This window comes from Mesocricetus auratus, unplaced genomic scaffold (assembly GCF_017639785.1).
Source record: "Mesocricetus auratus isolate SY011 unplaced genomic scaffold, BCM_Maur_2.0 Super-Scaffold_100043, whole genome shotgun sequence".
Lineage (NCBI taxonomy): Eukaryota > Metazoa > Chordata > Mammalia > Rodentia > Cricetidae > Mesocricetus > Mesocricetus auratus.
In genome coordinates, this window is record NW_024429220.1 from 1,554,971 (window position 1) to 1,578,551 (window position 23,581).

General features: G+C 38.1%; 1 protein-coding gene across 2 annotated transcripts in view; it reads left to right on the top strand.

Annotated features, from left to right (window-relative positions):
- Nucleotides 1–23,581, top strand: part of Hgf (hepatocyte growth factor) — a 64,474-nt gene that overhangs the window by 20,931 nt on the left and 19,962 nt on the right. For both annotated transcript variants that reach the window (XM_005080880.4, XM_005080881.4), the window contains exons 6-9: nucleotides 1,358–1,478; nucleotides 2,814–2,932; nucleotides 15,925–16,099; nucleotides 19,683–19,810. In XM_005080880.4, the coding sequence (XP_005080937.1) occupies nucleotides 1,358–1,478; nucleotides 2,814–2,932; nucleotides 15,925–16,099; nucleotides 19,683–19,810 (543 nt within the window). The remainder of the gene's footprint in view (nucleotides 1–1,357; nucleotides 1,479–2,813; nucleotides 2,933–15,924; nucleotides 16,100–19,682; nucleotides 19,811–23,581) is intronic.

A 23,581-nucleotide genomic window follows, 5' to 3' on the forward strand; every position in this document is an offset into this window, starting at 1 on the left:
ATCAAAGCTCAACATCCTTTAGAAAACGGGGAGAACTAAATGAATGTGTTCCATTCAAGTGGAAGGCTGAACTGTGATGTCACCATGTGGAGCATTTCAATGTGGAAATAAGAATGATTAAACTGAACACTTTTACTTAAGAGCGTTCACATTGCCCTCATTTGCAGTTGGTTGCAGGTGCCTACTGACTGTATCCTGGGCAAGGAACCAAATGGTCCTTTGTCTTAATTCCTGCATTATCCAAATGAAAAGAGATGGGCCACTCCAATACATGGATCATATATTCCAGACAGCTAACAGTTAATGTCCTGTTATGTTATTAAAGTAAATATTTCAAAAGAAGAGACCATTGTAATGTCACATGCGAAAACACTCCAAATATTTATTAGGCAAGAATCCAGCAGATAAATTCATTTTAACGTTAATATCTTTCCTCACTTCAGCTAAAGTTAGATGATCAGTGCTCACAAGATACAAATGATGTGTTTGGGGAAGTTGGCCGGATTCGTAGGAGAGCCAAGCGATGATTTATTCCACAGGATGCTTGCTGCGCTACAAATCAACCTTCTGTTTGAGAAATCTCATTTGCAGTTGGTTGATGTGACTCAGTTTTCAGTGTGACTTGAGACCAGCCAGAGGGGAACAATTAATTAACCCAAGAATCATCAGTATGATCCTGCATAATTAGATCAGCTTATACATTTTTTAAAGAGTGGGTGCACGGAGTTCAGTAGCAGGTCATCTTCTGTCCTAAGGTAGGTAAGAATGGTAGCTTGCACACCTACTCAGCATGAACATTTACTAACAGAGTGGGACTATAATGTGTTTATATATATGTGTGTGTGTGTGTGTAAAGCTTGTGTCCTTTAAGTTGTAACAGACCAGTTATTATCTCATCGATCTCTTAAGTATGTCAGTAATTACTGGACTGTAGGAATATAGCATACACTCAGCTGGAGTCACAAGATCACAAATGTGTGTGCTGAGGAGAGTGGAGAGAGAACTACTAGTTGCGTGTTAGTGACATACACGCAAAGATTTTGCACAGCGGTTCATAGCGAAGCAGTCCGCAAGGGCCCATCTTCCATTTCTAATTTGGATGTATTTCTGAGCAATGATTGAAAACCAGGCAGCATTCTTTTCTCATGTTAAATCTAGATGGCACTAACTTAAAATATTTAAATTACATTCCATCAGTATTATTTTATACTGCTAATTATGGGCATAAGGTCCTAATTTAAAATTAGAATGGTGTGTACAGCTGTTTCATAACTGATTGATTAACTGGTCTAAACAGAACAATGGTTTTGGTTTTACTACCAAAAACAACTAACACAGCATACTTTAATTTTAATAGTTGAATGCATGACCTGCAATGGTGAAAGCTACCGGGGTCCCATGGATCACACAGAATCAGGCAAGACCTGTCAGCGCTGGGATCATCAGACACCACACCGGCACAAATTCTTGCCTGAAAGGTAAAATCACCCCAGATCTTGCTGCCATAGATTTCCTTTTACAAACTCCCATAGATTTCCCTCTACAAGTCACCATGGAAAATCTCCCTCTATGCTTTCCTAAAGACACATGGGAGATAATGTGGAATTAGCTTCTACCACACCTGCTGATGGCTTGAGGTTTACAGAATCGTCTTGGGGTGATAGGATTTATGATCAGACGTTTGAGACCAGTAAACTTTCAGTTGAATTCCTAAAGTAAGGAAGACTTTTGAGTAAACTGCCAGTGAGGTACAGAATGGAAGCAGTAGCAGAGCCTTCTCTTGTTTCCCATGGTGATCAACAAACAAACAAACAGGCAGACAGTCCAGTGAGGTTAGTAAGATAATGGCCACCTCAACAGACCCAGCCTTTTGGCTAAATACGGCCAAATTTCTTCCAGCATCTTCAGATACTTGGGCCGTATGTTTAATACCTTAACATACTTCATGTCCATGGTGAAAAGGAAGACAGCACAAAACAATTCTCTAGCTGTTTTACCCTCATGTGTTTTAAAATTGCCAATGGAGACATTAATTTCATAAGCAAACCTTGAGTTGAGAAAAGAAAACAAAGTGGAGTTAATTTTATAATAAAGAATTAAAATGTAAACGATGAGTCTCTCTCCACCTTCCTTTAGAAATTGGTGTGAATTGCTTTTAAAAAATTTTCTCTATGTTTTTGTTTATTTCTTCTTTTTGTTCTTGTAAATAGGTTGAAAACTTAATTTTTTAAAATGCATGTCTTTTCTTTTAAGTAAGACCAGAAAGGATATGGTAGCAATTAAATTCCAATCACCAGCTCAGGGCACTGCTAATTTAAAGGGGGGTGGGGAAAGTGGTGTGATGGAGTTTGTCCCTTGCTCTGGTGGAGGTGAGGGCATGACCTAGCAAGGCTCCCTTTCCAAAATTGAGCTGTCATTAGTAGCAGAGCTATTGAAAACGGACTTCAGTTTGAAGTTTAAGCCTGCCCCACGAAAGAACCTGCTCCTCTAATGAGCAGTCTACACAAGGTCATGTTTGTAGATTTGTCTTCAACTGGACTCTGTGAAAAAGGGATGCAGTTGGAGATGCTAACTGGTGGACAGGTCCAGAGTGAACCTACCTGAGTGACAAAGAGGGTGACAGTGTACCGTTGATGGAATATGTAGTGACATTGGACAGTTAGTGACTGGCAGGCCCTATAGAGCACGAGGTGGGAGCCCCGTTCTGTTCCAAGCTCCAGCTTCCAGGCTAAGAGGAGAGCTATTCTCAGAATTGAGACTGTGTGGTGTATCCAGGCAGATTTACGTGACACTTTTCCTGGTGTGGTTTGCAGATATCCCGACAAGGGCTTTGATGATAATTATTGCCGCAACCCTGATGGCAAGCCGAGGCCGTGGTGCTATACTCTTGACCCTGACACCCCTTGGGAATATTGTGCAATTAAAATGTGCGGTAAGTTAGGTCAAATTTATTGCTTCCTTTCCCTCTAACAGACTGGATCTAAGCAGCAATTATAAGGAAGACAGGTTAACAACTATTATACTTGATATCTTAGTATGAATGATTTCTAATATTTAAGACTGTGTTGTGTCATCTTACCCAATCTTTTCAATTTTCATATAACAGTTGTTTTGGGAGGAACACATGCATAAGTGTACACATATAAACACATTTATACATATGATAATAAATAATTTCACTTTAATGCTACCAAGAAACTGTTTTTAAAAGTCCAAAGAGAGAAAATGAACAGGGAATATGTACATCACTATGAAGTTCTTATGTCTGCAATAATTAGAGGGCTTAACACCTTCTCCTGCATCCTTTCTCTGCCTTTTCTCTCTGAGTTGTAGCTTGAGCCATCATTTGATAGCAAACCTCTTTTGGATAATGGTAGACCCGCAAAAAGGAAAACTATGCCTCACTGAAACAACTAACAGGTGTCTGTAAGCTCTAGAGAGTGATGTCTTCCTTCTGACTAGCCTCAAACACGGCCTACATTTCTTTTCAATTTGCTCTGTTTCAAGTTCTGTTTCTAGATACTGGCTCTGAGCTGAAGGCTCAGGAAAGAAGCTAAAGCTTATATCCTCTTACTTGTGATCTCCCTTTCGATTTGTGCATGTGGGCCTCTCTTTTATGTCTAATCCAGTTTTTTCCCTCTTCTTTGAGGTTATACTGTGTAATAATAATAATTGGAGAGAGACACGCTTTTACATGTTTAAAGTTCTTATTTTTGGAGCTGGAATCTAAAATGCTTTAAGATTAATAGAGTTGCATACATTTATGAAGATACAATAATGTCAAAAATTGGTCTGATAGTTCAGAGTTATGTATTGGTACAGAGATGTATAAGGAAATGATTCATATGAAGCGATGCATCCGCACCCAGGATAACATGAAATTATCAGGTCATGGGTAGATATTTGGACGAGGAACATTTTCTGACTATGCCCGATAACATTATTCAGGGTGTTCAATTGTCAGTCTCTTTCTTAGACCCACTCATAGGACAAAGTGTTTGAGCAAGTATAAAGAAGGGACATAGCATATGCAAGTGATCCCAGACTCTGGAAGCCTTTCAGCTGAAACACAGTGTTCCAGGGAGACTGAATCATCTGTTTTGTCCTTTAAAATCTAAGGCGACTCCTATGACAGTGTTGCTCTGTTGAGACTGGATTAGTTCCACCCGTTGACTTATTTAATATCACACTCATCGTTCTGTCTCTTTAGAGCAGTTGGATACAATATGCCACTTGTTTCTGTTTTATTGTTTTTGTTCTAGGTATTATTAAAACCTCTTCCTGGAATAAGGGCCGATAGACACACACATGAATGCACAGTGAACCAACCCATGAATGCACACTCACACCACGTGTATACTCGCATACACGCACGTTCACCTTTTGACTGGCACATGTATATTGGGAAAACTAAATGGGATTTTCCTCTGTGATTCTAAACCAAATCACAAGGATTTTAAAAAGAGGTTGGGAAAAGAAATGAAGAATGATACCTTCATTATTATCCTTTCCTGCCTTTTTGGACAAAGGCACATATCTAATACCACATAAATTTTACTATAATACATTGCGTTGAGGTTTAAAAACAGTAAAGACACTGAAAAAAGAGATATCTGGAAGGGCATTAAACATATTTATTTGTCAACATGCATTATTAATAATTGTTTACCTCTAGAAGTAATATAGACATATATATGTACACATAAGTGCTTATGTTTGTGTGTATGACTTGTAATCATAAGAAGTTTTACTATTCAATTTCAACATATGAATTAACTTCAGAGCAATACAGTGAGGTGAGAAATAAAAGACATGCCCACAAAAGTATATGAAATGCAGGTACAAAGAAAGAGAATATGTAAATCAGAGGGGCAGTCCGTGAGAAGACAGAGTGGGGAAGGGTGTGAACAGCGTTCAAGAGGTTGAACTTAAGTATATATGTCACGTTGGGAGGAGTTGGAAGTGGGTTGAAGTCAGAGCTAGTTTTCCCAGGGTATTGTATAGACGCTTATGTAAAAGGTATCAGTCTAAGGGTTGGGAGTGACTATGTTACATGGGGTTCGGGTAAATCCATTCTTCTGTAAGACGCTGGGGAGCATCACTAGGGAACAGTGACAGAGAAGCCTTGGCTATGAGGCAGTGTCAGCCAGCTGACAGTTTCTGTGGGGCCTGGATTTGCTAGGCAACTGCTCCGTGTCACACACATCACTAGTTGCAAACGATGAACATGTGACTGATCTGGACAAAGTGGTTGTGTGGAGACTGCATGAAATGCAAAGCATCGCTGACAGTCTTGAGAGGGAAATGTATGATTTTCAGAGCCACAATCTGAATGCTACTATTTCTTTTTCTGATGAATGAAGTCCAAGTTAGTGCCTGTCACCCTTTCTAAGCTTTTGCCCTATGGCCAGCGTGTCCCTGGAAGTGAAGGTTGGACATGGCACACTGTCTGCAAATGTGTGCCAGGGTGCTCTGCAGAAGGCTTCTTGTCCTTCCACACAAAGGATATCTCCACAAACATTAGAAGAGCACAAACGTTTGAGCTGTATAACTTTTGACAGTCCCAATGACAGGAAAATTTTAGATACTACAAACAAGTAACAACATTGTAAATCCTGTGGTGCCTGAATGGAATATTGGCTTTCTTATTCATGCTTTTCTCTGGGACAAATTCATACTTGCATTTTTGTTTTGCATATATATATTTCTCTGTGTTGTTTTGGAGACTGTCGGTCCAGCCCAGCCTCGAACTCACAGAGATCCGCCTGCCTCTGCCTCCTGAGTGCTGGGATTAAAGACGTGCGCCACCACCGCCCAGCTGCATTTTTGTTTTGCATATTAGTCCGAAATAATGTTGGCCGACGTTAATTGCATCAGATACATTAGTCTTCTAGTGCTCTCGAACCTCCATTGTGTCTTGTGTCCCTTAGGAAGCCGCTCTGATTGTTCAAATCAATTTACAAACTTCAGGGGCTGAAAATGCCTTCTACTCTGTCATTGCGATCCCCAACTTATCTGTGTGGGTTTTGTGAGATTAAAAGCATGTCAATTCATTAGTAATGGTGAAAACATTGGCTAGTAATATACGCAGTTTTAATCAGAAAATCTGATTTTCGGAAATAAAGAGATCCGTGGCATTTGAGTCTTTTGTTCTTTTCTTTTTGTTGTTGTTGTTGTCTTGAGATTTTTTTTGTTGTGGTTTTTGTTTTTGTTTTTGTCTGTCATCTTACTAGAAAGCAGCCAGACTTGTTGTGTTTGCTGTGCCTTCAGTATTGTGAAGATAGTGTTGATCGGCAGGCCTCTGGGATTCTCAGGAATGTCAAGTATATCTGAAGGCACTTTTTCCTTGAGATAGATCACTGACTGTTGCATTGGCCCCTTAGAGTACATGGATTAGAATACATCTGTTTCCTGCCCCAGTTGGTCTCAGTCTCTCACCACCAGTAGCTTACCTACCTGGTGGCTTCTCTCAGATCTTTCTCTGTGAATTTCTTCTTGCATAAGAGTCTGCTCTGTGATTGAAATTCTCCCTTGCATGATTGCAACAATCATGTATCTAGTTCAGAATCTAAAATCCCAGCACCATAACTCTCTCCATATTTCCTGTTTGATACTTTACCTAGAGCTATTTGTTTAGACTTTTGTGAATGACTTGATTGGCCATTTAGTTTCATCAGTGTCCACTTTCTACCCCAAAAGTATTAATTTTCATCCTCAGTATTTGGATGAATCATTTTCTGAGTGGAGTTATCACTCCATTAACTGTTTTCCTCTTCCATTTTCTTTTTCACACTATGAAACCAAAGATGTTTGCAAAATTCTGGCAATATTATTTCTCATCCTTAAGCTGTATTATAATGTACACATGTGCACACACATACACATACATACATACACACATACACACACACACACACACACACACAGAGAGAGAGAGAGAGAGAGAGAGAGAGAATTGAAATACTTCAGAGATTCTTTTGGATCCCAAATGAAGATAAAAAAAAGCATCTCTTACTCCTCTTCCATATATGTATATTTGGTTTTACGAGACAGGGTTTCTCTGTATTGTTTTGGAAGCTGTCAGTCCAGCCCGGCCTCGAACTCACAGAGATCCGCCTGCCTCTGCCTCCCGAGTGCTAGGATTAAAGGCATGCGCCACCACGGCCTGGCCCTCTTCCATATTTTAGAGTGACCCCATAGCTGACCAGCCTTCTCTCTAGGAGTCTTTCTTTCTGTTCCAGGCACATTGTTATTAAACTTTTTCCTTTTCCTTTTTCTTTCTGGTGTCTCATGTTTTTGAATTCCCACGATAGTTCCTTTCCCTAATGTTTCTGCTGCCTTGCACAGTCGTCTTTCTCCTTCCTTGTCTAATTTACAGCCATGGCTTGTGGACATTTTAAGTCAGCCACTATCTCTAATGCCAACACTTTCCTCTAATACCTATTCTCCCTCCTTACTCCTCTCCCCCTGCTCTTCCTCCCCATCCTCCCCCTGCTCTTCTCCCCTCCTCCCTCCTCCTCCTCCTCTTCCTTTCTCCCTCCTCTACTTCCTCTCTTTCCTCCCCTGTTCTCTTCTTCCCTCTCTCCTTCTCTCCCCACTAATTCTCTCTTACCCTCCTCCTTTCCCTTTCCCCCTTTGAGGCAGCATGGCACACTGTAGCTCTGGCTGGCCTAGAACTTACTGTATAGTTCCAGGGGGCTCACACATAGAACGTTCTGCCTTTGCTGTCCGGCAGTTGGGATCACAGGTATGTACCACTAAGTGCTGCTTCCCTTAGAATTTCAAATCTTAGCCTTGATTCCGTCAAATATCTATCTACCTATCTATCTATCTATTTATCTATCTATCTATCTATCTATCTATCTATCTACCTATCTATCTATTATCAGGGTTTATTATGTGGTCTTGGTTGACTTGATGCTCTCTATGTAGACCAGACTGACCAGTTCACTGAGATCTGCCTGCCTCTACCTTCTGAGTACTAGGATTATAGCAATGTGCCAGATTATAGCTTGTGCCACAATGCCCAGGTAGATAACTTTTCCTATATTTTATTGTATATTCACATCACGGAGTCATCTCCTTTCATATCCTTAACTAGTCTGAATCTTTAAGATACCTTTTTTATTTTTAGTTTGAATCTCTCTACCCAAATCTGTAGACTCTACTTAAGCAGAGTAGTTGGCTATTGCAAGAGTTTAACGAAAAGCTGTTGATGAATGAAGCTTGATTCTTATAAACTTGTAGTTTTTACTTTTCTGTTTTGTTTTTTGGTACTTCCCCCCCCCTCTGATTCTCGATTTCCTCGTAAACAAGGCCTGATGTTCTGTCCATATTTTTCTACCACTGCCTCAGCTCGCACATAGGCTTCCAAGTTTTCTGGGCTGTTGTGGTTTTCGCTGCTGATTGACTTGTATGATTTTCTTTTTGTCTTATCTCGCTTCTTTTATCTTCTTTTTCTGCTTTCCTCTCAGTTTTAAAATTTTAAATGAGTTGTGCTTGACCAGAGACATTTTAGAAGTATATGCTGCCCAAGTCTTTCATAACTCGGGCATCTATTTGTTATACGACAATGAACTATATTCTTTGAACATTCTCCAATCCCTAAATTTAAATACTGTAATGGTAAATCCCACATGATTATATCTCAGCATAGGTGTTTATTTTTTAATATTGTTATTATTGTCTTGTTAATTTTTTTCATTTATATACCAACTCCAGTCCCCCCTCCCTCTATTTCTCCTGCCTCCCCCATGCACTGCTCAGAGGATGTGAGGTCTGTCTTGGGAGTCAGCAAAGGCTGGCATACTAAGTTGAGGCAGAACCATGTTTTGCCCTACTATATCAAGGTTGAGAAAGGCATCCCACCATAGAGAATGGGCTCCAAAAGCCAGTTCATGTACCTGGGATAGGTACTGGTCCCAATGCCAGGGCCACCCCAACAGATCAAGTATTTTAGAAGAGATTTAACATTAAGTGGAGTTCTAAGAAAGAACCCAAAGCCCTTAGCAATGATGGTCTTACAGCAAAAGGAAGAGAGTTCTCTCCCTTGGTTCCTCCATCCTAGGAGGGCAAGGTGAGAAGCCAGCCATCTACCTGCCAAGAGGAGCCCTCAGTAGTAGCCTGTGTAACAGAACCTTTTTCTTGGACTTTCCAGAAACTGCAAGAAAATAAGTTACCTTTTCTGAAACCTCCCAGTCCTCAGCATTTTGTTACTACAAAATTGCCATTGATAATGAATATAAAAGTCCTTCCTTGTAGTAAACCTCAATATGAGCCTCGTTAAAAAAGTGTATCAGTGTCTTTAAAACTTCAGTGTACTAAGATGCTGGGAACATATTTATGACAAGTTGTTTCCTTCTTAAAGAAATCTGTTTCACTGAGTTTTATTGGGAAGCCCAGGCCAGAGTAGAGATTCATGGAAATAAAATTGTATTATATACTCATCAGAAAAAAAAATCATGCTATCAATACCCTCCTCAAGGGAAAAGTCTTTCACTTGGATGGCTTTTCCAAGTCATCTTCTAAGAAATAATACTACAGAATTGAAGACCTTTCATGAATGCCTTGTCTCCTGTGTATTTTGTACCAGAAAGTCTTGGAGAAAGTCCAGAGAAATGTTTCAGTATGAACACTGGCTTCACATGGAGAGCAAACGTGCAAGCAATTTGAGGTTTGTACTTTGGAGGTCTTTACTACTTTCCCATGTCAACTTTAAAGCAAGAAGCTCTTTAAATTTACAGTGGGCCTGCTCCTGCCCTTTGTGGTGCAAAGAGCACAAGTCCTGTTGACCGGAGAGTGGCTTTCTGTACTTTACTCAAGTCTCTGGGGGCCACCATGAGGTGCGTTCTGTGATCCAGCGCCCCTCAGTAGCTTAGGAAACTCTGAGGTGAGATGAACTGCAGGGGATAATCAGGTGTTTGTCCACCGGCATGTTAAGCAATTTATTCTTAACTATTGAAAAAATTAATAGGAGCACGGGACTAAGGAGGTGCATTGGGGTCAGTGGCTAAGAGTGATTTCAAGTCTGTATCCCTAGCCTCTCTTTCTGTGGAATACCTGCTGTCCTCTTCCGGTTTCTACACATACACACATACACACACACATACGCACACATGCACACACACACACACACACACACACGAGAGTGGGAGTGTCAGGCTCCTTACCTCTCTTGGGAAATCGGAATTATTTTTGGCAAGGATTGTAACTTGACAAATGGCTGTGACTGAATGGCTTACCTGCCTGTCTAGAGCTTAGAAACATCTGGGTGTGGCTCTTTGAGACTTTTCCACTATGGGTCCCATTCACAGACATCCATTTAAAAAAATACAGTTTCTCCGCAAAGATCTGGCAAGACTTCAACAGAGAATATTAGTTAAATGTATTTGTTTACTTACTTATTTATCTAAGATAGGGTGTTTTTATATATGCAAGCTGACGTTGATTTTTATGAACCACCCTCTTTAGGACACCAAATGCTGGATTACAGGTATATGCTACCATACCTGGTTTAATTTGTTAGTAAGGATCTATGTCTACTTATGCCTGTCTGGGAAAAGATGTCTACCCTAAGGTTTAGATGAATCAATCCTCTTTATCTAAAAATGTCTGTTTAAACTTGCAAACAGCCTTCAAATATTCTGGCAATTGGATCATACTACATTCAAACCAACGAAGTGAAAAGAATATTCCAAGAAGCTCCCACTGTATCTGATGGTGTTGTAACAAGACCGTGGGCATTTCAATAGCAAATGTTGTATTCCTTAAAGTATTTCCAAACAGAACACTTGGTGTCAATCACCAAGAACTATCATTGCTCCACTGCCAGGCCACAGAAGAGCACTTAACCATCTTCACATCTGCGTCCAAAGCCTGGCCACCACTGACACCCCCTGGCAGAATGCTTTATTTTGAGGAATTCTCAGAAGAGTTCCTGGTATGTTCGTGGTGAACTTGCAAAAATACTTGTGTGTGTGTGGTGGTGATGCGTTTTAAAATATGTTGTTTTATCTCAAGCTGATCAGCTTCAGCAGATAGTTGGCAGTGATGAGGCTGTTCCTTCGCTCTCCGTGTGGCCACTGGAGACTCTTTGAGCCTTCCGCAATCCGAGTCCCATGCTGAAGGCCTGAGTACAAAGGGATGCCTTTCCCAGTATTGACGGCCCTTTCCAAATCAATTATCATGAAGCGTGTGTTTCAGTTTTGCTCCAGGTTTGGTGTTTTATACAGTAGGGCAGCAGAAGGGGCCTATTTTATTGTAGTTCAGAAATCTTATTTTATTTACATCCTAGTTAAATGGTATACGGAAATATCATTTATTATGGATACTATCATTCATCAGATAATAGTTATTGAAAAGCTTCAAATAGTCTCATAATAACTTTTATTGATGAAAATTAGTTAGCGGTCCTAAGTAATTGTACTAATAAATCTTCGTTTGTCCAAATTATTTATTGTTTGCATTGTAGAATTATGTAGTTCTTGATGAGGTCTTTTCTAGCAGCGGAATGTGGAGTGAAATAAATACAGATGTACTAGCTCTGAATTTAGTATCACAATTTGTGGTTAATAAATTACAAGGAAAAATAAAAACTCAGATGTTTAATATTCTCCAAAGTTATAGATGCTCATTAAATAGGTAAGAATGATGATAGTTACACTTTTTTTCATCTTTATGAAGCCTAATGAAACATAGTATTTATTTGACATAAAGTTAATTTTTCATATATAAAAAATTTTCATATGTAAGTCTGAGCATTTATTTATGTGATCTAAACCCTCCATTTTGTGTGCTTGTGGCTTACGTATATGTGAGTTGGTGAATGTGTGCACATGTGTGTATGCAAGTATGTCTGTGTCTGTGTTGTGGAGACCAAAGTTTAACGTCATGGCTCTTTCTCAATTATTCTCCACTTTTTAGTCTTTTAGACAGGGATTCTGGACCTGTAACTCAATGATTTGGCTAGACTGCCTAACCAACCATCTACAGGGATCTGCCTTTCCCCACCAATCCAACAAATTGTGTTGGGTTCGGGTACCAGCTGGCAGTTCCCGCTTTTCTGTGGTTGTTGCAGATCTGAATTCAAGCGCTCAAGCTTGTGAGGAGGTATTTTATTACTGAACCCTCCTAACTTTGGTTTGATGTTACCATACTTATGCAGCGTTGTTGTTGTGTGTTTTTAGTGAATATTGACTTTTAAAAACAAATTTTCATCAAAATCTGCAAAATATCCTTCTGAAGTGATAAGCATGGTGGTTTATGTCTGTAATCCAATTTGGGAGTCTTAAAAGGAAGCCATCACTATCAAAAAATAAGTCAAGCAATAGTTATGACAGTAATAATGATGATCATAATAATATCAAACAATGCAATATTTAGGATGTGAATGAAAGTTGTGATGAAAGTTAATGATTTAAATGATGAATGTCTTATAATTAGGTTTAAAAATGGGATGTTTTTAATTAACTCTATTTGGAAACTTCTTCATCTGAAACACAGTTAACTCCTGCAATACAGACAGCATTCTCAAGTTGTCTCTGACATTAGAATTGGTAAAAAATTAGTGAGATTTTTTCCTAATGTCATTATACAAGTTTCTTTGCATTAATTAATTTTGCTCACAATATATTTTAAAAACATTCTTACCCACTCATTGAAATTATTTTGTATTGATATTTTAAATTTGTTTACTCCTCAAGTTTTTCTGATAGCTATGTTATTCCTCACAGCCACTCATTATTTCTGCCAGATATTTATTTCCTAATAAGTTATGGTCATCTTTACTTATCTTCATAATCTTCCCACTAAATACATTTCAACTTGTCTTTGAACTGAAACATCTATGAAGTATTTCAGATATTACACTCATAGGTTTCATTCAATATTTAAGGTCATACTGAATAATGAACATTGAGTTCAGGCAAAATGTCCTGCTTCCAGATGTCTCTCTGGAATCTTTTTTTTTTTCTGATCTAAAAGAAGCTTCACACAGTAGAAGAAACAGCATTCAGAATCTGTTTACATATGAAAACATTCCATCGGGTAATGGCCAAATTCCCAGTTATGTCTGAATACTTTATCTTTTCACTTTTCCACTCTTGGTTAGTATCTGTCAAGTCAGAGCATGTTTATTTCTTTGGAATTCAGTTTGAGTGAATTTCTGAGGGAAATTATCAGCCCATACATAGTCAGTGTGGCCATGACTGATGTCCAGGAGATTGAACTGTGTTTTACAGGAACATAGGGGCAGCATACCAAGGGCAGAGCTGGGCAAGAACAGGCCACCAGTAAACAGAACAGAAAACACACAAATAACGGGGGCAGGAAAGAGATAACGTGATTTAGGCGGATGATCTAACTCTGAAAAGACGAAAGGAAGTATCTGTTTTCACTGGCATCCCCAACTGTGAACTCCATTCCAACCTCAGGATTCAATTTCTTATTGCTGTCACCAGTTTGGCGTGTAAGAACTTGTGCCTAAGAGCTAAGTATCTTAGTGTCTCTTATGTTTCTATGACAGAAACTTAGGGTGCTGGTGGCTGCAAGTTCAGAGCTGAGTTGAAGCACATGGGGAGGTATTGGTGTTGCATTACGTATCTTGGAAGGCAGAATAGCAAGTACACATTGAGCAGAACAAACACACAGAGGTTTTGCTTCATTGATCCACCTTCAAAAGGATGAATCCAGTCTTTTAAGGAAGTATGAATGCTCTTAATGACTTGATCACCCTTAAAGTCTCCAGCTTCCAACACCAAAGCAGTCAATGGCAACCAGATTTCAACAACAATCCAGAGGAAATGGCCATAGTCAAACCATAGCAATGGAGGAACTTACGGATTCCTTAAGATGTGTATCCTTAGTCCTATCATGGTATTATAGTAAGATGTGCAATGCATTAGTACAGGGTCAGCTTATCTTAGAGTTATTTCCATTCAAAGGCATTCCACATAAATATAGTCTCCTCCAATTGGTTTTAAATTTTCCAACTTAATAGTATTCATTTTGATGAAATATAGTTACCAGGGACTGTGAAGTCCATCTTATTTTGTTTTACATTAAAGACTTTTAGGTAATATTAATATTAAGCCTTGGGTTCTCAGTACAAACTTCTATCCAAGCCCTTTACTAGAACAATAATTTATCTATTTATACATCTGTCTGTCATCTACCTATCTATCACTAATATTGTTATTTTATGTGCTCTCAAATAACAATATAAAGATCAATCACCATATTTTTATCTTCATTTAAATTTCTTTATAATTGGGATATTTCTGAGCTATAGTTCTGTTTTCTGAAGGACATGCATGAAATACAATATATTTTAAATGAATTAAGGCAAAGTTATTATTTTAGTAAGTTTTAAGGGATATGGAAATCCATCACTTCAGTTCCTTTTCTGGTGACTGTGAGACAATACTCCGAGAAAAGGAACTGAGTGGAGAAATAATTTATTCTGGCTCATAAATTACAGTCACAATCCTCATGGTGGGAATGCCAAGGTGGTAAAGCCTGAGACATTGGCTCATGTTCCATCCACAGTCAGGAAGCAGGAAGCATGAATGCGTGTTGCTTAGTTCCCTTCCCTGCTGTCCAGGATCCCAGCCACGGAACTGAGCCATTCAGATGCGAGCGGTTTCCCACCTCAATGAAAATAATCAAGGCCATAGGCATGCTCTAGATTTTTGTCAATTAAAAGTGTTATTTTGTATAACTGCCCTATTTATTTTTACTGTTGTTTGTTTGTATTTAACAAACATACATAAACATACCTCAGGGAACTTAATGACATGAAACATCTATCTACGTGTAAAAGAGAAACAGAAAAGCCGTTTTTAGTAATCTTATACTGCTACATATAGAAATAATGTATAGATCATTCTGTATTTGAATTCTGTATTTCTATAGTGTAATGCCACAAAGAAATTCACTTAAGTCTGAACAGTCTGCAATGGTTAAAAACTTGGCTTTTATCCAGAGATTGTTGCATGATCATTTGTCGTCAAGATAGCTGGGGAGTTTACTTCTGACTTCATCAAACCCATCAAAGCTATCTGCCTTTTACTTTTGGGTTCATTTAGAAGAAAGCACGGTCCAGGCTGGTCTCAAACCTCAGTCTGCCCCACCCCCCAGCCTTCTGAGTACCTGAAATCTTGTTTGTAAACATCCTCACACTCACCTCCTGAATTGTCCTAAGTTATGTTTGGTTGAAACTACGTTCAACACAAAAAGAATGACTCAGGTTTATGGAAATTAATTTTATGATTCTTTTTACATAGTAACTGAGCTTTATATATGTGTATGTATGTATGTACATATGTATATGACAGACTGAAGATTTCCCTATGGAAGGCCTCACCCTCCCTGGGGAACAGAAAGGGGATGGGATAGGGGGTTAGTGGGAGGCAGGGGAGGAGGGGAGGGAGAGAGAACTGGGATTGCCATGGAGAACAAGCTTGTTTGTAATTTTTATTAAAGACAGAAAAGAAAACAGAAGAAAACTTTTACAACAAAAAGAAAAAGAAAATAACGTGTTAACCTACATAGAATTAACCATATGAAAGAAAATTGGTGATGCTTACATTGTTCAATTTGTATGCACAGAAGAAACGACTTCAGGAATGATACTGTAGTCATTTCAGAAAGGACTGACTTCAGCATGCACAGTATAGAGACACGTGGAAGTAAATATCTTTACAAAACTCTTCTTGAAAAAAATAAATTTAGGGTTGAAATGAAAGGAAATTTGGAATGGAGACTGATATGTGAAGTTGAGTTTCTGACTCCAATTAATTTTCATTGAAACTTTAGGAATGATATAGAAAAAAATTCCTGCTACGACAAACGCAGTGGGCCACGATGGAAGAAGGGTTTTCTTTAAGCTTATGTTTTTGTTTGTTTGTTTTTTTTTTCCACCAATAGCTCACAGTACGGTGAACGATACAAATGTCCCCATGGAAACAACTGAATGCATTCAAGGCCAAGGAGAAGGTTACAGGGGAACCAGCAACACCATTTGGAATGGAATCCCCTGTCAGCGCTGGGATTCTCAGTACCCTCACCAGCACGACGTAACTCCCGAGAACTTCAAGTGCAAGTGAGTCCGCTCTGCGATTGCTGTAAATGTTAGCGCGGTAGCGCGTCCCAGCGAAGTGGCCAGAGTGGGTTTGGCTCTCTTCTGTGTTAGCAACCCTCAACATTTAGTGGAAGAAAAAAAAAAAACAAAAACAAAAACGGGGGATGCTCTTCTTCTGGGGCCTCGGATAAGCAATTTTCGAGAGCTTTCTGTGTAACACTGATCTAGAGGACGGACACGGCATGCTCATCTCTACCTTCTTCCTTATTGCTTGCAAGGATTTCTTCAAGAAATTAACTTTTTATGATGGCTGTCTAGTTTTAGACTAGATCCTTCTCAAATTTTCTTGTTTGCATAAAAGCAAGGGTCGCATTTTCTTTCTTTTACAGTGCGGCACACTGAGTTCCATCAGTGTGTTTCAGACTGCTAGGTTTTCAGCAGTGATCAAAATTATTTTCCGTAGTGTAAATGTTTTCAACTGTTTCTGGATCTGTGCAAATAACGGGCGTCAAAAAATTGTAAATCCGGCCAAAGAAATTGGCCTCAAGTATTAATTGCATTGTGGATATGAATGCACACCCATGGATCCGATCCCACAGCTCCTGGTCCACCATTTGTCTTGTTGAGTTGACCAAACCACACGGCCGTCCATCTGTTTTTGTGTGTCAGTGCACACGCTTATGCATGTGCATGTTAGTGAACACACTAGTTCGTGTCCTGACTTTATCTTCGTTATTTTATAAGCACATAATTTATACATATCATTGTGGTTTAAATGTTCAGGCCCTTCACAAAAATCTGTTCTCTAGAATTCATCCAACATCTCACACGTCAGAGAGAATTAACAATTGGAATAGGAAAACAACAAGAACAAAGAAAGATTAGTAGAAGGGACAAAGACCATGCTGGTGTTGATCCCTCTGTGTTACCCTTTAGTTACTGCCAACATTCAAATAAGAAATTGTGTTGATAGACAGACATGCTAACACAGGAGGGGAAAGTCCCACAAGGCCGCTTCCTCAATGGAGAAACTATAGTCAGTGATCACTGAGAGGGATAATTAATCTTACCCATGGATAACCCCCACCCCTGACTGGTTACCCAGTACAAAATGGCCATCCCTGAAACCACATGCGTACAAACAAAAAATGGACTAAAGAGTTTATATTTATCTTTGCTCATATACAACAATAATAATCAAAGAAAAAGAGGCCATAAATTTGAGAGTTGGGAGGTGACATGGGGCCGGGGGCCTGGGGGAAGGGAAGAAGAGAAGTGATATAATTGTATTTTAATTTAAAATGTCGGAATAATCAAATACACAATATAAATTTAAAATAATGCTAGCCATTAAGCATATGAAAATACCTGGTTAGCTTTAATCTAAGAAAAGGATGGTTATAGAGATGTGGTTTGTAAACTACTTATTTGAAACTGAGTCATTGAGTTAAATTCTGTATTTTATTTGAATTTAAATTTTCCTTTCTGAATTAACTTATTTGACTCAAGTAACCCGTTATAAATTCCTCTCCAAAGTCTGGGCTGTTATAATGTTTCTAAAATGTGGCACAATACTTTGCTCACAATATTGATTTTCTATTTCCCCTTTCCAGTGTAGCAGAAACAGGAATTCTGGTTATATGTCTTTGCTTATACTAAGTGTGGTTTGCCCCCATACAGACAATACTGTAACTGGGCAACGCTGTTTACCATGAATACACATGAATTATCTAGTAATCAGTAAATAAATCTTCAACATAGAGACAATTTAGGCAAATCTCCATATTTGTTTGGGTCTGTTCTGGGCTAAGGTGGTAATTTTAGGAACTGCTTCTAAAACTAGGCCCATGAAGACTTTTGCAGTTTTAGATTCATTTAATTATCTTGCTTTGAATCAAAAGTGCAAAATAATTTAACTGAGCAATTATGTATTGCAAATTTATGTGAACTCAATGTAAAATATTACATGCATATATGTACTTTATATGTTCCTAACATTTTAAAATGTAGTTTTATAATATTTAAAGGAAATAAAATTTTATTCATGTTTTTCAGTAACAAATCTGATAAATGTAGGGGTTTGGATATGAGTTGAACCCTTCCCAAATTGTGACTAACACTTTATTGAAAGTTTGTGCCAATAACAATAAAGGCCCATAGATTTAACTAACCAGGGCTCACAGAGTCTGAACTAACAATCAGAGAGCCTATATGGGACTGACCTAGACCCTCTGTATATATGTCACAGTTGTGTAGCCTGGTGCTGTGGGAATCCTAACAGTGGGGGGGCTGTCTGACTTTTTTGCCTTTTGAGACATTTTTTCCTCCTACTGGGTTGCCTCATCCAGTTTGAATATGAGGGGAGGTGTTATAACTTGGTATTATTATAACGTGGTATGTCAAGTTTGGTTGATATACTGGAAGGCCTGCCCTTCTCTGATAGGAAAGTTGGAGGAGTGGATCTGGAGGAGAGGGGAGGTAGGAGGGACTAGGAGGAGAGGAGGGAGGGGACGCTGTAGTTTGGATGTAATATATGGGAAAAGAATATATAAAAAGAAAGAAAATCTAGTGAGGAAAGGAAAGGGAGCAATGGTATAATTCTTATTAAATTTACAATATATAATAAGAAATGATCTAGATATAGAAATATCAAGATCTACTTTGGTGAGATGGGTTATTACTTGTTAATTTTCTGGATAAATACAAGCTTATGCCTGCCAACTTTGTTCCTTGTGTTCCGTTTGGATATTAATGAAATTGAAAACTCCTAATCACTATTCTTTCCAGAAGTTTGTGCACACATGCTTCCATGTTTTGTTTAATATGAACCATATTATAAGAAATAGAGACATGGTTGCTGATGGAGGTTAGTGATAGAATGCTCGTACAGTAACTGCAAATACCACTACAGTAAACAGGTAAATATACCAGTGAAGTATTTTTAAATACAAAAACTTTAAGAGGGGTCTTACACCAGAGAACTGTATGTTTTTAATTAAAAAATGATGAACTATATACATGACCTGCACTGTTTACTCTACTGTTATGCATGTGTATTATAACTGAGTCTTAATTAATTGTCCAGTAATATTTAAAAATATAATAAATAACCTCTCTAAATTGACAAAAACTTTGATTAAAAGAAATCTATGCACTAAACTACATGTACCAAAGAAATATATAAATCAAGAAAGAAAAAGACCTTTTATGGAATATTTGGATAGTTTCAAATTCCATTTTAAATAAGAAGTGGCTATTAGTTTTCTTCTACAAAGACAATTATGAGTTTCCCATATATATATATATATATATGTACATATATATATATAGTGGGAGTCAAACTTTGATATTCAGTAAGGAGAACTGAGTGTTATATATATAGTGGGAGTCAAACTTTGATATTCAGTAAGGAGAACTGAGTGTCTGCCTGGAGACCTCTGAGGACAGTGCTTATTTTACAACCCTGGTGAGCATGTGTGATGTATACAGAGTTCCAAGTTATTATCACTGTTCTAATCCAAACCATGCATACATCTGGGATACTAGAAATGTAGTGGTGATAACTTCCCTAGGCGATTTACCTTAACATGCTTCCTCTCAATAGGGACCTTAGAGAAAATTATTGCCGCAATCCAGATGGGGCTGAATCACCATGGTGTTTTACCACTGATCCAAACATCCGAGTTGGCTACTGCTCGCAAATTCCCAAGTGTGACGTGTCAAGTGGACAAGGTAATAGCTGACATTTTGTAGTAGGGGTGTGATTAAATGCAGAGGAAATGCCTAGAAGGGGGACACATTCTGCTTCTTGTTGAACTGGTCTTGAGGCTTACAAGAAAGATCACGGAGTAGGAATGGTGTATTTTATATATCCATTGCTTCATTAATTCATTCAATATCTATTTACTTATTTATTTATTTAGCAATTCTTTAAGGAAGGCTGTGGTTCGAGTTACTGGCTATATAAAACCAGGACCACTACACAAAGAACTACTTTCTAGCAGGCAGGAAACATGTGAAATGAAAAGGCTAGTGGGCTATTATGGAAATTTGTGACTAGATGGCAGGGAGAAAATGAGCTGTGAGAGAGATGTTGATCTCTATGTTTCCAAGATCAGGTGGATTTTCTCTGTCCACCTCCACAGGGGGAGTTTAAAGGGAGTCGGGATGACATACAGCTATGCCCTGCACCATTCATACATGAAAAGAGCATTCTGGGAAACTGAAACTGCACATAGTTCAAGAGAAAAGACTATTGCAAAAGTTTAATCCGATCACTCTGGTTGTCACCACACGAGCAAGAGGGATGAGTCAAAGAAGTTATAAAGGCAACAGGGTAAATTGCCTTGGCCTCACAGGAGCTCTCAGGATTGATGGAGGAGGAAGCTCAGAAGTTATGTCATCTGGTTTGAACTTCAGCTGGATCACACCGAATGCCTCATGGAAATAGAATTCTCAGGGAAGGTTCCAGATAGGAGGGCCAATGAAGCTGTGCTTCAGCAGGTCCTGCAGAGGAAAGTGACCGGGACCTGGTGTTAGTGAAGATGACCTTTACTGCAGGGCTTAGGGAAATGCCATTGCCTTGGAATGTGGGTCCCTTAAGACAGCTGGTTCAGGGATAGACTGAAGTTCACTCTGCGGAAACAATTGGCCAGTGGTGAATAATAATGCTGCACTCTAGACACATATTGGTGTACAATAAATTGAGCATTATACTCTCAATGACCATATTCTAGTTCAAATGACTTAAAAATCATGGCCATTGTCATGAAAAGTCCAAGCCTACCTAAAATTCCCCCTTTTTAGGCTTATCGCCTCTGTGCATTTCTGTCCTTTAAGGTGTCCTCCAGGGACAGCTGTTTGTTTATAGACAGAGGCAGGGAAGGACTCCTTTCAGCGCATTTCACTATTTGCCAGCTTTAAAGGTCAGCTGGAATTAAAGTTAAAACTAATAATTAAGGACAGCTACTAGCCACCAAGTCTTCTGTGGCCCTGTCTCATTCACTAAGACAGTTGCAGAAACTGCAATTGGAGAAATGGACCCAGCTGTCTTGAGAGCTTCTGGTGTGTACTGAGAGGTTTTCATACACACAGGGTCACCTACAAGAGAATCAGGGAATAGGATATGTGAGTATTTTATTTGGTGATTAAATGCACAGTATCGCTTACTTAATGAAAATATTTCATCAAAGATCAAACATTTAATGAATTAAGCAATTTGCTCAAATTATCCAGCTATTACAAGTGAGACTGAATTAATCTCTTCTAACAATCTTTATATTTTCCCATCTTTTCTCTCTTTAATTCTTTGTAAACATTTAACAATATAGTCTACCTGATACATGTGAGAGTCTAGCAGACTCTGTCAGGAATATGCTATGAAGAAAGAAAGCACACTGCCCCCCACTCAGGAAACACTGCCTGCCAATTCAACATTCAGCTGTGATATTTGCTGACCATTATGCTATTATATGCCACTGCCCATATGAAGCTATGCCTATTTTTTCTATCTATCTATCTATCTATCTATCTATCTATCTATCTATCTATGTATCATCTATCTGTTTACGTATCTATCATCTGTCTATGTCTCTATCATCTGTCTATCATATCTCTATCACCTATCATCTATCTATATATCTACCTTCTATTCATTTATCTAGTAAATCATCCATCTGTAATCATCTATAAATCATCTAAACTATAAGTTACCATCTACCTGTATAACTATCATCTGTCTTATATATCTCCCTATCTGTCATCTATATCTACTTATCAACTATTACAAGTCTGCCTATTATAAACTTAATATAAAATCTACATGGTAGGCCAATTACATATTATAAATTCCTTTCTCTACATATACAAATATGCACATGCATGTAAAAAAATAAACTGATGTTGCTCTTGTCCTTTTGGGTAATAGCAAGCATAAATTTTGTCTTTAGATTAGTAAGTTGGAAACAATTTCCAATTGTATAATAACAAAATGTAAAAAATAAAATTACATAATTTCTTTTAAAACTTATTAAAACAGTATTTTCTAGGATATGAAATACCAGTTTTGTATATTTAATCAATATTAGAAAATATAATATTCCGTATTAAAAGAATTGAGATGACAGAAACCAAAGAAAGAAAATCATCACTGCAAAAGCATAAGAATGACCTCAGAAAAATATAGAATCAATTAATAAATTGAAAGATTTAAAAATTAACAAAATAGATCACAGTCAGCTATCCAACTCAGGAAGGAGAAAAACAAAAATAATAAAATAGCATTTGTACAAGGGGAGAAGCGGCTACAAGGGGATCAGGAAGTACATCTTAACTATCTTACGCATAAACCTTGAAAATACAGACACAATAGGTAAATCTTATGAAACTTCTCCTCTTCATCCCCATGAAGAAAGAAGAGTGATGCCGAGGACCAGATTACTTCTCATCTGAGACAGTTTCCCACAATCCTGGGTATACAGAAATACAGAATTGGTATTCAATTCAAACGTTTACAGTCAAAAAACAATAAAGAAATTCATTTAAATACACATTTTAGATGTATATTGCTACTTATTAAAGATTAGATAAAATTACATACTAATTAGATAAGTAAGATTATTTTTTTATCAAACTCCAGTCCTGGCTGAATATTTGATACTGCAAAAACAGAATAATATCAGTGTTGGATATTTTCATTTTAAAAATTTCAATGTTGAGAATACCTTCACATAAATAATTAGCACAAAAGGCAAAAGTATGGTTAAGGCTATTTCAGAAAATTTTACTAATGCTATTCTCATGTCAAGACAAAATTCATTAGATACTTCATGATATTCAAGTTGACAACTCAAAGACCAATTATTAAAAATAAGCATTTAAATCCAAAGATACTGATTTATACTTATATACTGAGTAATGGTTACAGGAAAACATTCAATCTTTCTTATTCATAATAAAAGTACTATGTTTTCATAAGAACAGAGACATTTGTTATTACAGTAAAAGCAATAGTATCCATAGCATAGAGTTGGAACAGATCGGAGTGGCAGTGTTTTGAGCAGTGTTTGTTAGCATTACGTCATCATAGCAGGATGTGAGTGAAAAATGTGCATGTAGCATGTCAGACACAAGGCTGTGGGGAAGTGTGAAGCAGCATGGGTGTGAAGTAGCTCAGGTGTGAACACTGGCAGCAGTAGACACAGAGGTCAACTGGAAGTGCCTTGTGTTGGCTGTTTGAACATTTTGAGCATCAATAGGAATGGAATACACACACACACACACACACACACACACACACACACATATATACATATATGATTTTGTTGATCAGAAATGGAATGTGCAAGTCTCTATAAATAAAACCTCAGTGGAAGAGACAGATGGAGAGAAAAGTGACTAGAAATAGAAAAATAACCATTCTACATGAAGCACAGTAAAACTGACTCATGAAACACCATCAACACATGCTTCCGCGTTTGTGAAGACTTGTTTGGAAATAGGATG